This window comes from Mercenaria mercenaria, unplaced genomic scaffold (genome assembly GCF_021730395.1).
Source record: "Mercenaria mercenaria strain notata unplaced genomic scaffold, MADL_Memer_1 contig_736, whole genome shotgun sequence".
NCBI lineage: Eukaryota > Metazoa > Mollusca > Bivalvia > Venerida > Veneridae > Mercenaria > Mercenaria mercenaria.
The window spans coordinates 2,027-18,678 of NW_026463633.1; the positions used below are offsets into that span (position 1 = coordinate 2,027).

Consider the following 16,652-nt stretch of genomic DNA (forward strand, 5'->3'; position numbering starts at 1 on the left):
GGATTTGCATACGAGACGACTATGGTGAAGATCGAAATTACGATGGTGAAAACAACGGTGGTGAAAGTAGAAATAACGAAACTAACATTTAGTTAATTCGGGTTCTCAATATCATGGGGTTTATTTTATCCTAGAGGTTTCGGCCATAAAATAGTAATTTAAAGATCGACTGTAACAGTAGTGGTTATAACTTCCGTCATCGTCGATTTTTATACACTCGCATTCCTGATCAACGGACGACTTCCTTTTTATCACTATTAATTAGTTATTGTCTTGTATTATTTTTCTATACATTTATTTGTAAATTGGAAAGTGCATGTTTGAGATATTACGATCGGGTCAAAGACTTTCTTATAGACATGTATAAGAAACTGTTTTTAAAAGAATACGTTTGGGGTGCTAACATTACTCCTTTTCCTTTAAGAAAATTCATTAAAAATTTCAACAGTTGATGCACTTTAATTTTCTTTTTAATCCCCCGCCACAAGTGGTAGGGGTTATAGGAATGGTCTCCATCCGTCCTTCCGTCCGTCCGTCTGTCCGTAACACTTTCGTGTCCGCTCCATATCTCCTAAACCCCTTAATGGATTTTCATGAAACTTTGGTCAAATGATCACCACATCAAGACGATGTGCAGAACTCATAAGGCAGCCTTGTTGGCTCAATGTCAAGGTCACAACTCAAGGTCAAAAGTTTGAGCCTTCCATTTTGTGTCCGCTATATATCTTCTTAACCCCTTGAAGGAATTTTATAAAACTTGGGTCAAATGATTACCTCATCAAGACGATGTGCAGAACCTATAAGTCAGTCATGCCGGCTCAAGGTCAAGGGCACAACTTAGGGTGAAAGGTTTGAGCCTTCCATTTGTGTCCGCTCTATATCTCCTAAACGCCTTGAAGGAATTATATAAAACTTGGAGGAAATGATCACCTCATCAAGACGATGTGCAGAGCTCATAAGTCAGCCATGCCCGCTCAAGGTCAAGGTCACAACTTAGGGTAAAAGGTTTGAGCCTTCCATTTTGTGTCCGCTCTATATCTCCTAAACCCTTTGAAGGATTTTTTCATCAAACTAGGGTCATCAAGGCAATGTGCAGAACTTGTGACTCAGCAATGCCGGCTCAAGGTTAAGGTCACAACTGAAGGTGAAAGGTATGAGCCTTCCATTTTGTGTCTGCTCTGTTTCTCCTAATTCCCTTGAAGGATTCATATGAAGCTTGGATCAAATGATCACCTCATCAAGGCAATGTGCAGAACTTGTAAATCAGCCATGTCGGCTCAATGTCAAGGTTACAACTCAAGGTCAAAGGTTATAGCCTTCCATTTCGTGTCCGCACTATATCTCCTAAACCCCTTGAAGGAATTTTATAAAACTTGGGTGAAATGATCACCTCATCAAAGCGATTTGCAGAATTTACGAGTTAGACATGCCGGCTCAATGTCACGGTCACAACTTAGGGTGAAAGGTTTGAGTCTTCCATTTTGTGTCCACTCTGTATCTCCTAAACCCCTTAAAGGATTTTCATGAAACTTGGGTCAAATGATCACCTCATCAAGACGTTGTGCAGAATTCATGAGTCAGCCATGTCAGTTCAAGGTCAAGGTCACAACTAAAGGTAAAAGGTTTACCCTTTCACTATCCATAGCAGTGGCGGGGGATTTGTGTTATTTCAGGAATGCTATATAATTTCATAAAAGAACGCAGAAAAATCGAATAAAGATTGCATGTAGTTATTTAAGCTAAAATGTCTGTCACAGGGTGAGAAAAATGTGCAGCCAGACCGGGACTCGAACCCGAAGCCTCGGATCACCGTTCCGATTCTCTACCGACTGAGCTACCCGGCCGCCTACACATTTTCTCCCCGTTTAAATATTCAAGTTTTATACCGTGACCTATTTCCCCACCATTTTGAAATTCGTCCTTGAATTTCAGCGGGTACTTTATATATAAGCAATTACAGGCGTCGTAGACTAACCAGTATAATGCCGTCACGTTGGGCGCCAAATGTCACAAGGTGAGAAAAATGTACAGCCAGACAGGGACTCGAACCCGGGGCCTCGGATTACCGTTCCAATGCTCTACCAACTAAGCTACCCGGCCGCCTACACATTTTCTCCCCGTTTAAATATTCAAGTTCTATACCGTGACATGTCATACACATTGAATGTCTGCCAATTACACCGCATATAAATCTTAAGTAATTATTTGGAATTACAAAACTTGAATTTTAATTACTCTGTAAAAAAAAAAACAGTCGCCTGTGATAAAAAGGGTTGGTTGTTAATTTACCAAGTTTTACTTAAAAATTAAGTTATCATGAAACTTCAAAAGAAAAGGAAGTTCAAAAGAAAGTAAAACTGCATTCTGTTAGTTGTGTTTGAACGTTTATTATCTGCTGCAATCTTTCAAATCCTTCTTCAGTTGAAATTCAGCTTTATTCACATGTATATATTATTCATAAAAATCAGAAAACGGATATCACTATTTTTAAAGCCAACTTCACCAAATACGCTGTACCAATCAGAAATATATTAGTAAATTTGTAGCAAACTTAATTCCCGAAACGGCAAACTCGTGCAAACAGAGTTATGAAAATTATAGTAGAGGATTCAAGGACAAATTATAAATTGCATTAAAGTGAGGTTAATTGTATATTCGTTCAGTTTTGATCATTGACATTCCTGCTGTGTATTAGTAAGTTTTGTGAATAAGATTAGAATGTTACTTTTGCACATGTACACATTGACTGGACCTCTCAACCAATTTTCATACCTTATTTTAGGGATTTTTAAGACAATATATTTTCAAAAGTCTGTTGAATGTGTTGTTTTTATGCCCCAGAAGGGAGGCATATAGTTTTTGAACCGTCTGTCGGTCTGTCAGTCTGTCAGTCTGTCCGCAATTTTCGTGTCCGGTCCATATCTTTGTCATCCATGGATGGATTATCAAATAACCTGGCATGAATGTGTACCACAGTAAGACGACGTGTCGCGCGCAAGACCCAGGTCCGTAGCTCAAAGGTCAAGGTCACACTTAGACGTTAAATGTCATTTTTCATGATAGTGCATTCGTGTCTGGTCCATATCTTTGTCATCCATGGATGGATTTTCAAATAACTTGGCATGAATGTGTACCACAGTAAGATATCGTGTCGCGCGCAAGACCCAGGTCCGTAGCTCAAAGGTCAAGGTCACACTTAGACTTTAAAGGTCATATTTCATGATAGTGCATTGATGGGCGTGTCCGGTCCATATATTTGTCATTCATGCATGGATTTTAAAATTATTGGGCATGAATGTGTACCACAGTAAGACGACGTGTCGCGCGCAAGACCCAGGTCCGTAGGTCAAAGGTCCTAAACTGTAACATCGGCCATAACTATTCATTCAAAGTGCCATCGGGGGCATGTGTCATCCTATGGAGACAGCTCTTGTTTATATTTAAGTGCATGAATACCAAGTTGAAAATTAATAATTGAACCATTTCTATGCCCTTATCGTAGACCACTCGGCTTCTGTAACAATAAATGTTGAATGTATTAAGGGGAATATACTCTTTTAGTTTTGGAATGTGGCCTTGCTTGACCACCATATCTTTTCATATGCACTGCTTTGTAAACAAACTAAATAATGTGTTTTAGCTTACATATGTAAAATGAAAATAAAGACAGTGAACTTATTGAACTCTTTTCTTTAAATCAGAATCAGTAGGATATTGATAAATGTTTGGACAAGGTAAGCACTATTATTTTCGCTCAAAAAATATTAATTGTTGACTTTGAATGTACACAATAAGTCGTATGTAATTCAACAATAACATTTTTTGTTTGAGTTGTTTCATTTTTATTTTAGTGGGCAATCCTTTGTGTACTGATAACAGTTAAAACAGTATCCATTTCATGTACCAAAACTGTGTACCTTTTTCAAGGTAAATTTTATCATACCCTACCCACCTTTTTTCTAATTTCAAAGTCTTCGTCCCCTTAAGCGTAGTTCAACGTAGTTCACCGCAGACCCCTTCACGCGCTGGGCAAGTTGCCAGGCGCACTAAAACGTATTCAACTTAGCACGCCGTATCTATCCGTACTTTTTCGAGACCTGAATCTTTTTGTTCCCCGTTTCTCACAAATTTTCACGTACTAAGACGAACTGCTCCGTACTTATCCGTGTCCGCATTCCCACAGAACAATCCCATCCGCACCGTACCTCAACGCACGAACACATCCGTATGTGTGACTGTAGCTTAAGGCTCTGTTCGAGTAACGTGAGTATACTCTGTTAGTGGATATCTTGTACTAACTTGTGCAATAATTTAAAAATCTACTGAACACTTTATCTTCAGGTAATTTCACAGAGCGTCTTTCGGGTCCCGGCATTTTCCTGTGATTTTACGAGCGCTAAAATCTGCTTACAATGCTGGTATAGTTCCCAGTTCCCAGCATACCACCCACATTGCTTGGCCCGTACATATATTTGATATTTTAATATTTCATCATGATTTAGTCTTGTCATATAAATGTCCGTTTTGACACGTATAGTTTAGCAAATATCTTTTAATTAGATCATTATTTGCACATGCGAGAATGTGCTCAGCTGACAGTAAATTTTTACAGACATGAAATTATTTCACACGGACGTGCTATAGAAAAAAAGACCATACCATCGAAAAACGGGAAAAAAAATACATACATTTACTTATTCTAAAAACGAATCTTTCTTTTTGTCTTTTTATTTTCTAAATTAGGCATGTTAAGCAAATGTATTTATTTTATAACAAAAATGTTTAAACATATTATAAAAATAAAACCCGGTCTTACTAAGAAAGAAATTCGCAGTCGTGTCATGACGCCCGCTGGACGTCGTATCTTTGTTTTTTCTTTTTTTTTTTTTTTTTTTTTTTTTTTTTTTATCTATTTTATTTGGAGTACAATGTATTATTAAAAGTTTTGCTTTTTCACAAACAAATATCCATCTTGAACTATAATACCTTTTTGTTTAATTAATTTAAAGAATATACAACAAAATGAAAACTTTTCACCGTCGGGGAAAAATATGTGATGAGATATGCACACAAGACATGTACTTTTGAGCTTTCACTTTCGCAGTTTTTTTTGAAATGCTTGTTTAGGTATAGTTTGAAGATCAATTTGTGAATATTTTGCAAATTCCAAAAAAATCTTTCTTTGCGTAGGTGTACAAATTCAAATTCGCACCAACGTCTCCTGAGACATTCAACTAGCGCTGAGAAATGCAGCTAGGCTTAGGGATATTCTTTCTAAAAATAAAAGATGAGAGTTACGCAAACATATCTGTGTACTCTTTAAATGGTTTGAGTATTTTTAATTACTATTTGGATATGGTTCCTGCTTTTTTATGTGTCCGAACGCCGTTTTTCATGGAATCGCACTCAAGCAGAGGCTAGAGGGCGTGGACGGTAGCTTGCACTTCCACGTCCGTCCATGAACAGGCTCAATCAAACCAAGCCTGTAACATCTTTCTTTATGTCATGTTGAGCGCCCTGTGGTTTTTCTATTTTTTTTATATTTTAAATAAATACAGTCTTCAGTCTTTATTAAGATAAACTCTCATCATTTGTGTGCGTTGTAAAGTTATACTTTTCGTCTGAGGTCAGGATTCACCTTAACAACTCGCTGTGTTTGCTTTTATAGTCTGATCTGACTAGTAAAATGAATTTTGTACCTTTGCATATTCTAAAATGCAATATTTTACTGTTTAAACTCTAGCATCTTCATTTTTGAACTGATCATAATATTTATACAAAATAAGTATAGTTGTAAATTCAATGACTAGTCATAGACCAGACTAGTACTTGCTGACATTTGTTCCCTCAGTTTAGTAATAATTTCCAATTAGAACATTCATATGCAGTGTAACTCTTTATATTATTAAACATACATAATATATGAATCGTGTTACTTCAATTCAAGAGGGTGTTGTACTTCCTATGTTGGATTTCTGTGAACTTTGTCGGTTACGGTTCCTTACAAAATCATATCTTCAAATGATTTTCCTATCTACCTTCCCTAAAAATTTACTTACATCACAAAAAGTGTACTGCTTAACATTTTGGTTGTATTTATCCCAATACGTGTCTTTGTGTTATGCCCAGATATTGCATTCACCCTTTTATTTATAGAAGTTAATTTCGAGTGCTAAAAGTATCAAGAATTATTTTCCAATATAATAACTTATATTGTATTTTTTTTTTCTCGAACAGTCATAAATTTTATCAATAGTATTGGATTCCACTTAAAAATGAGGTAAACATTACTTGATACTGATGTATACTACCATATTTAGTGTCAGATCCTCCTAGTGACCTCAAAACAACTGTTGTATCCAGTCGTAGTATCACCATTTCATGGAATGCACCTAATAACACAGACAGTGAAGAAACCTTTGGATATGTTTTCAAGTTAATGATGGATGATGCATGTGTGAAAGAAGTTGTATACAGATGTTCCAATTGTCTTGGTACTTTCCAGGTAAAACAACTTCACATTTTGCTAAACCGAACTTTATTTAGGATGAACTATAAGTATAAGCGGATAGTCCGACGTATGTTTTCCAGAGCGCTGCGTCAGTAGATTTACTTAAAAATCTTCTCCTCTTAAATTACTGGTCAGTATTAAACAAAACATTATTCTGGTATGGACATGCGTTGTTGATTCAAATGGTTTTGCTTGATCCGTTTTAGGGGTATTAGAAGAAAAAATACAAAAACCTTGAAACAATTGCGCCTACATGATTGTTTTTCACTAAACGTAGTATGTAGCCAAGTCGTATGAACCGCTCTCAAGACTGTTTAGTAATGTTACTAAGTCTCTTCTTCTTGGGGCTGCCTATGACATTTTTAAACATATTTACTGATGAACCCTTCAAATTAAAAGAAGAGAGTCATGCTGGCCCAAGCTTGCTCTACGTAGTTTCACAATTCGAACAATTTTGATAGAAAATGGCATGCAGCACTATCCAATAAGCCTAAATGAAGTTTGTTCAAATCATACTTGGGTTAAGACTGGCCAAAGTCTTGGGTTCACTTTTTACGTGTACTATTAACGTTAAAGTTAAAAAGTCTTTTGTCTTAAACCTGAATTTCTAATGGCTAGATAATTTCAGTGAAAATGTCCTCTACCATGTTTTTCAAATCATGCCACAGGGATCAAAATTAGCTCCACCCAAGGGTTTACCTATTTACGTAGATTTATATAACTAAAATATGTTCGTTGTTTTATATTTTGTATTTATAGCTTTCTTGCGGTTTTCTGCCATTGTTGCTTAAATCATTATAGTATGTAGGAAACACTTAAAAAATCTTTCTATCTAAAGCCGTTATTGTATAGCTATAGAAGTTGTCTACCAAGTGTCTTGAAATCATGTCTCTGGTTGAACTCATGCTCCCGGGATTAAAACTGACCCAATGGCATATAGTTCTATAGTTACATCAATGTATTTATGTATGCTTGTTGTATGTGTATGTATTGAATATGTATATATTTTGCAAGTTGCGTAGTGTAATAGTTTTCTACTCATGCGCCTGGTGTCACAATTAACCCTGTTTTGGGATTATATCGGAAGAAAAATATTCTTGTTTTAAACAGCAATGCCCTCAGTGCAGATATATGGCATGTAGGATGTTCTAGTGGTCATCTGCCAAGTTTGTTGAAATCATACCCCTGACGTCAAAAATTGTTTGTTTTTGTTTCATCGTAATGCCCTGCATTTAGAGCATGGTGAAGTTTGTTCAACTCACACCCTTGGTACCGACCTAGGACACACTGGTTTTACATTGTCTTATGTTGGAAAATCATTACAGATCTTCTTATTCGAAACGACAACGTCCAGAGCTTAAATATAAATATATCATTTCTTTTACCAAGATCATGCTTTCCGGGTCAAAATCCGTCTTTATCGAGGGTCACCTTTTTACACAAACAATCTTTAAAATATTAAACAAAGGTTTTACTTCAATACATATTGTTAAAATACTTTCTAAGTTTGATAATTACATGTTTTTTCAAATTATTACTGTTTATAAAGAAAAACGAAACAAATTAAGACACTTTGATAAATGAATGTTCTCTAATCACTATTGTATTTAGAATAATACATTCAAACGTAATATGTAATATTATACCAACCTGCAACTCTGAAATCTGGAATTTGCTAATATTTTCGCACGCTTAATGTCTGGAATTCCAAATTCGCACAAACAATAAATGAATATTATTCAGCATGTGAAATTGTGCACTTGAGTTTCATTATTGAACGGTAATATAGCCAGACCAGAGTTATGGCCCTTTACTTAGTCAAACGTATGCATATAAATAAACAAAAATGTTTGCACATATTTAAGTAAGTAGTTGACACCTTATTATGAAGTAGTGCGAGGGGCCTGCTACGTTTTATCATAATCATTGTTATTACAAACCTTCAAAGTATTGCCCCTTTACCGAAACACATGTTTGTAACCTTTTAACCGAAATGCGTAAGAGCAGTCTTTTTCAGTTTTTTGTTTAAGACACTGTCTAATACTAGTAAATGACACTGCCTAGAGAACATCTGGACTTGTATTTCTTTCCAGAAAGCATTTTCTTAAGCCTAGGATATTAAAAAAGATGAATCATTGGGACTCAGTTCAGGTGTATAAAGCAAAAAGTTTACAAATTCAACCTTTTTAGAAGCCAAAAATGGCTTACCTACATAGCACTTGTGAGAGAAGGCGTTCTCGTATCTAACAACTTTTTCACTTTTTCTGATCTTTTGTAAAATCTTTCAGTGACTGTATGACCAGATGGATAAGGCATATGAACGACTTGCCTACTACAATTGACCTAAATTGCGAAAAACATCTTTTTCGAACTTATGGTTCTCTTTGTAATACAGGGGCGCCTTTGATCTTTTCGTTTCGTTGTTTATTATAAACCTTTCTCTGTGGCTCATACATATACACGAAGGTTTCGTCACCTGCTAACAAGTCAGAAATAATCCGACTATCATATCCTTTGTATGTTTTAAAAAGTTCCCGGGCACATTTAAGGCGTTGTTTCTTTTGCTCATTGAACAAATGAGGTACCCACCTAGCAATAACCTTTCTCAGGACCAAACGCTTTGTCAGAATTGTTTGTACACTGCCATCTGATATGCAAGTACAATTGGCTGTATCTTTCATTGATAATCGCACATCCTGCTCAACCACAGCCTTTACAACAGCAATGTTTGCCTTGGCAACATAGGTTTTGGCCTGCCAGAACAGGTATTATATCACAGACAGATAATTTTCCAACTTTAGAGCTTTAAACCACCTAAACTGTGAACATTTAAATGCTCTAAGGTCCATATATCAAGCTTAATGCGGACTTTAATATAGCTACGAATTTTTCTTTTCGTCTATTTTTCAATGTGACAAGTAAATAGGTCAGTTTATATGATTTCATGTATTTCAATTTGCATGCAATAAACGGATATAATTAACCACTGGACACACCATTACAATACCTGAAATAAAACTACGGAAGCCCATTATTTCAGAACTATAAATGCAGAACTCACGTACGTGAATATTATCCAGCATATGTAATTGTTCATCTGAAATTTCAATCCAGATTTCTGTCAGTCAGGCGAGATTTGTGACCCTTGATCTTCAAAAATATGCATAAATGTGATACAAGTCTTTGTTGCATTATACTCAAAAAGTAGTTGACTCAAAGCCATAAAACATTTCGTGATTATTATGTAGCATGTGCAATTACACACCTAGTGTTCGTTTCAGGAATTTTTTCAACCAGACTGGAGTTCTGGTCCTTGATGTAGTCAAAAATACTAAAAAGTAGGAATATTATCAAGCATGTGAATTTGTGCACTCAGGTTTGATTTTTATTACACTTTGTAAACCAGAGTAATTACCCTTCAATTAGTCAAAGAATAAAAGCTTTAGCCCCGTCTCAAGTGTACGTGTGCTCGACCTACAGTCATGAAACATCAGAGATTTATAGCAATATAAAGTTGTGAACCTGGTGTTTTCCGCGGAGTTTCATTCAGCTTGGCCAAAGTTATGGGCCTTCACTGTGTGGAAAAAAACAGATAAAGGTGTTAACTCAAGGTTTGAGTTACGGTCCGTTACCTAGTGAATAATGCACATAAAGTGCTTCAAAGTTTGTATTACAATTATATTAAATTGGTAACCTGGAGTCATGAAAGTTGAAGAAAGTGTGGCCAACATATGGCGTAGTCGTCATGTGTTCCTATTTGCAAAGAACGTTTCCTGTATGTGAATAGTGGTACTTATCATAAATTGATAGCACATCACACGATGTCTTTATAGTTATTTTCTTTGAGTGACCCACTCCCAATAATGTTCAGATTGGCAATTCAGGACCATCATGATCCTCTTAGATTTTTATTACTGCAATATATGTCGTTAAGATATACATGTATTGCCTCTCACCCCATATATCTCCCTAATTTAACCTACCAATAACTGCTACTTTTCCCTCCTGTAGACTAAACTTTAATAAAGATATTTCTGTCATCTTAAGCTATAAGTGTGCCCTGAAATGAACGCTCTCTTCCTCAAAATGTTTAAAGCCTTTTTTACTTGTAGATCTCCAGTCTTGAGAACATGTGTGAGAACAATAATGTGCGAGAAGTCCATTCAAAGACAAAAATTGAACTGAGTGGTTTACAGTCATACGAGTTTATCAACCTGCCACCATACACAACTTTCATTATATCTGGCACAGCCGTTAATTACTTAGGTAGGGGGAACGTCGCTTCAATTCTGCAGGCAACAGCAGAAGAAGGTAACTGTTTCACTGTAACTGTCTCAATGTTTGTAGTAATTGTTTGACGTCATGTCTGTTTACGCGCGTCTGTTTCTCGCGCTGAGATTAAAAATTGTTGCAAAATGCAAATCTCAACGTAATTGAGCATAAAATAAAAAAGAAAATTTGTTTGTTTCTCGTGAATATTGAAATATATATCACCTCGAAGTGAGAAAATGTTCACAAGCGCTCGTGAGCTTAGAGTCAGATGCCCTGAAGATCACGGCAACTGGGGTCAAATATTCTGATAATGTGGTAAACGTCTAATTTTCACTATATTTTCTCAGTTACTACCCCTGTAATCATCAAACCTGACATAAGGTTTAAAAGTAGTAAGGGGCAGAAATCTTTACGTTTATTGTTTGAGATTGTAAAAACGTTCGTTTTATGGCAAATTTATCAATGTTCCTGTATCTGTAACTATCTCATAATTTTTCATAGCACTTTTATATCAGTTCTCCAACTTCTGATCTCTGTTGCTACTTCTTCTACCCCTATACAACCATTACAGCCCTATATAATACCCACACCTATCCCCAACACACATTACATCACTGGCCCGCTCCATTCCCTTACACATTGATGAAATTAGTTTTACATGTCTCACATTCATTTATATCTTCTGACATAATAACCCGAATGCACCCAGACACACGTTCAAAATTATTTTTGAATATATATAATATATATTTAAATTAGGTCTTCCCCGCATGTGAGTACATTAATTAATTTGATTTTGTACTGTACATCTGTATGTTGCAGAAGTTGTTCAAGACTGATATTACTGGTTTATATAAATTAATACAAATATCTGTAAAAAGGTTCAATACCAAAGCTAGTTTGGTATATCATCTGCATTTTCTATTTTGGCAGAGTTATGGCAATTTCAAGGTCATTATCACACCCTCACCCACTGGTAGAGAATTACAGTATACTGTATTGTGTTTGCCCTGTCCGTCCGTCCGTCTGCTTATATTTGCGTATGTAGGTGGCTATATGAACATTAGGTTACTGTACTTATTCTCTCATGTCACATATTCCGTAAGCTTATATATAGCAACATTTTCAAAAGTTCATAAATTAATTTGATTGAAATTTTCAAATTTCAATAACAACAACAACAACAAAGAAAAAAAACAACAACAAAACAAAAAACAGAAACATGGTAAACATTCAATGTACGTATTGGCTAAATAGGTTATAGTTAGATCTTTTAGTGTTTACGCAACTGGTAATAAGATGCTTATATCTATGTAAACTAACCCTGTACAATTAATTATAATCTTTCTTATACACTTATCTAACTGCAATGTCGACTGAAGCATATCCCACCTATTACGTTTATTTCTTTTCTTAGTTATCAGTGTTGGTAAAGTCGTCGACAAATCTTTTTTTTTTTTTCATACAAAAGATCCATATCTGCATTTTTCTTTTTCCCCATAGACCTTAATGCTTTATGACGTTACATGGCAGTTCCCTAGCGCAATAAACTAGCGGTCAACTCAAAATTAAGATATCCGAGTTCATATTTGATAGACTGTGTTTGTTTGTGAATTAACATTATCGTAGCAAGTGCATACTTGGGAATTTATGTTTAGGCAACCTCAACTTAAAAAGAAAACAAAAAAGAAAAAAAAATAACAAGGAGTAAAAGGAAAACAAAGAAATTGTGCATGCAAACGTCTCGTTATTTTATATTCTAACACGACCAGCAAATAATCTACATACATGTAATGCAAAATCTATCTCGGGTTACCCACGCCCGTGCAATGACGTCAACCGATCAAGGTGCGTAGCACGGTCGTAAAAAGTAGCTAACATTTCTTTTTCTAACACTGTTGATACTAGTATGTCGTGTTAGAATCGAAGTAACAACTTCCCAAGTGTGATTAATTTGAGTTTTTAGCTCACAAGAGCCAAAGGCTCAGGGTGAGCTATTCTGATCACTCACCGTCCGTCGTCCGTAAACTTTTACTTTAAACGGCATCTCCTCATAAACCGCTAGGCCAATTTCATCCAAACTTCACAAGAATGTTCCTTGGGTAAAGCTCTACAAAAGTTGTTCAAAGAATTGAAATCCATGCAGAACTCTGGTTGCCATGGCAACCGAAAGGAAAATTTTTAAAAATCTTCTTCTCAAAAACCAGAAGCCCTAGGTCTTAGATATTTGGCGTGAAGCATTGCCTAGTGGACTTCTACCAAGTTTGTTCAAATCATGACCCCGGGGTCAAAATTGACCCCGCACTAAGGGGTCACTTGATTTTACATAGGAAAATCTTAAAAACTCTTCCTCTTAAAAACCAGAATCCTTAGAGCTTAGATATTTGACATGTAGCATTGCCGAGTGGACCTCTACTGAAGTTGTTCAAATCATAACCCCGGGGTCAAAATTGACCCCGGCCAAAGGGTCACTTGATTTTACATAGATTTCTATAGGAAAATCTTCAACCTTTTTTTAAAAAAATAAACCAGAAGGCCTAGAGCTTAGATATTTGACATGTAGCATTGCCTAGTGAACCTCTACAAAATTTGTTCAAATCATGACCCCCGGGGTCAAAATTTACCCCGCCCCTGGGGGTTACTTGATTGTACATAGAAAAATCTACAAAATGTTCTAAAAATACACCAGAAGGCCTAAAGCTTAGATATTTGACATGTAGCATTGCCTAGTGGACCTCTACAAAATTTGTTCAAATCATGACACCCCGGGGTCAAAACTGACCCCGCCCCAGGGGTCACTTGATTCTTCAAAAAAATTCTAAAAATAAATCAGAATGTCTGGAGTTTAGATATTAGACATGTAGCATTGCCTAGTGGATCTCTACAAAATTTGTTCATATTATGACCCCGCCCCAGGGGTCACTTGATTTTACATAGGAAAATCTTATTTTTTTTCTAAAAATAAACCAGAAGGCCTGGAGTTTAGATATTTCACATGTAGCATTGCCTAGTAGACTTCTACAAAATTTGTTCAAATCATGACCCCCGGGGTCAAATTGACCCAACCCCAGGGGTTACTTGATTGTTCGTAGGGAAATCTTCATAAATTTGCTGAAAAAAAAACAGAAGGCCTAGTAATATTGCCTAGTAGAATTCCACAAACTTTGTTCAAATCATGACCCCGAGGTAAAATTGGCCCCGCCCCAGGGCTTACTTGATTGTACATCGGAAAATCTTCCCAAAATTTTCTAAACATCATCAGTTTGACATTTGAAACATGTAGCTTATATTACTCAGGTGAGCGATCCAGGGTCATATTGACCCTCTTGTTTTTCGTTGTTATGCGAAACAATATATCACTCAGGACTACGGCCTTCACGATATTTTCTTACGCATAAGAACTCAAAACACGAGTTATTCTACAATAAACCAGGAATTGGAACTTATTTTTTCTCAAATAATAACACATGGGCATTCTTTTCATGCTATATTTCTATCATTTAAATAGAGAATATTAGGTTATTGTCTTATAAATTTAAATTTAAATTTTTAAATTTATAAGACAGTAACCTAATGTTCTATTTATCCTACCTTCTGATCTAAAATGATTCTTTAATTAAAATTCAAAATTTACCAACTAGATCTGAGTCCGTCTTGCACGGAAATTAATACGCCCCACCATTATACAAACAGGTCTTTAAAATAAAAATATTACAAAATAAGAGCCGAAAAACAAAGGCTCACCTTGTTTTGCTTTGTGTCCGACTTCTCTGTTCTGCTGAACATGAAAGAATAATTTTAATTTGCTGCCAAGTGAAGTTTTGTCCTAAGTACAGTTGAATGCCGGATTACCCATCTTCACCAAGCAAACGATTGACGAGACTTATATACACGCCATATCGCCGCTTGACAGAACAAATAGGCAAACCGTTTCCTCGATGATTTTATTCAATAACACTCCATTCCAGATGCAATATATTCCTAGATTGAAGTGTAGAAAGCTAAAATTCTGAACAAACGCTATATACATGAGTCACTTTCCGTTTCTCCGAGCGTTTCCGTTATAAAAACTTTTTGTAGTAATTGCAAATACGGTATGCATACACTATACATTTGTGACATGGTCTCACGTACCTAATAAAAGCGCGTTTATGAAAATAATTGCATAAATATGTCTTTTAGCAGTTATTCTCAAAAACAAGATGGCGTCGTTTTAAAAAAGAATCCAAAAAGTAGTCCGCCAAGCTTTATCTAGTCACTGACCAGATAAAGCAAAATTTATCTGACCCCTTGATTTTTGCCTTTATTTTGCATGAAGGTAGGATAAAGTAAACTAACTTCACTTCAGATGGTGTTATCTAATTTATATTAAATATTACCCCTCGCCGAGTCGCGACTGGGTGTATTTTTATGGATTTATTGGATAAAAGCGGAAACTAAACTTTGCAGTTCTTCTGAATATTCCCTTTCAATCACGTTACATTAACCTTAACGGAAAGGAAATAAATAATTAATTTTCAACATAAAAATGATGGGATATATTCTTCACGAATTATTTGCACCGGTGAGACTTAGAATATATGAATACTTAAATAGATGGCCCTCGTGACCGTTTACAAGATTTCCTAAACAAACTTGTTAATATTTCTGTATTCTAATGTTCATTTTGGATCTAGATCTAATAAGAAATATCGGTTTAAAATATTAAATTTTCTTAGTTCCATGACCTTGATCAGTGTGTATTTGGAAAACATACAAAAAATGAATATCTTAAACACATTTTGATACTACTTATGTTGCATGTAAAATTATGTAAAATTGGTCACCACTTTGCATAAAAAATAAGAATGGGTAATTGTCTCTTTTCCGAAACTGAAACGCTCTTCCACTCAGATAGCGTGTTACAAAGAAGGTACTGACCACTCCAAGATGGCTTCCAGCAATTCAAAATACCGTGATAGAGAAATATTTTGCTAGAATATAGTCATTTGTTGGATCTGAATTCAGTTAACTGTGGAATTGTAGACCTTTTATTTAAGTGAAAGACAGGTGTAGCGATATGCCGTCAGAGTGCATCCGAGTCATCTACATTGTTCGGCAAATGGATATAAAAAGTTATGTTTTGAAAGTTGGTGTTTTTTAGGGTTGTTTCAGGTGTCTTCGGGGGGTTGGAGTTCGGAAGGGGTGACCAATCGATACTGCCACCTGTGTTTTGAGTTGCTCCCGAACAAAATTCACGTGAAATTTTCCATAACACTTCAAATTAAGAAAGCAAACTCCAATGAGGATAATTAACAATGGGAGACTGACATTGAAAATAGCCGTTTAGTCATATCAAATATTGACTGGAACTAAACCTTTATCGCTACGACACAAAGTACAATGACGTCAAAAGTGAAGTCACATTTCAATGGGTGTTCAACAACAGGTTTTCGTGTCCGTTTCTGATTATTTTAACATAGACTACCGGGTTGGATTCTGTCTTATGCAAGTTTGTTCCTGTCAATAATTGGGGATAATAAATTTCAGTTAAAATTCACTAATTTCATATATTGCCCTTTAATTTACAGTACAACATTTCCAGAGCGGCCCACATTAGCATAAACCTTTCTATAACAACATCATCAAAATTTCCCTAAGTTGAAATATACTATCAAATTCACCTTTCCAGAACAACAACCTCTACATAACAGTCAATATTTGCATCTCCCAAAGGCAACTGCTCTACAAAAGTTGCACTGTATGTGTTTTTAACCACTGTATCTAAGATAACTGCGAATCCTAGTGTAATCAAGGTACAGTTTCTGATCAGTTTCTGATGCACATGTTACTGTTTTCATTGTTTATCTAATATTTTTCGCTATTAATT

At 35.7% G+C, this 16,652-nt stretch overlaps 1 protein-coding gene across 1 annotated transcript in view; it reads left to right on the forward strand.

The window, feature by feature from the left end:
- Positions 1-6,320: 6,320 nt before the first annotated feature.
- The window catches only part of LOC128554777 (uncharacterized), a gene marked incomplete at its 5' end in the record, with an annotated part of 30,916 nt that continues 20,584 nt past the window's right edge, over positions 6,321-16,652 (forward strand). Inside the window, 2 exons of the mRNA XM_053536086.1 lie at positions 6,321-6,505; positions 10,624-10,822. Of these exons, the coding sequence (XP_053392061.1) occupies positions 6,321-6,505; positions 10,624-10,822 (384 nt within the window). The remainder of the gene's footprint in view (positions 6,506-10,623; positions 10,823-16,652) is intronic.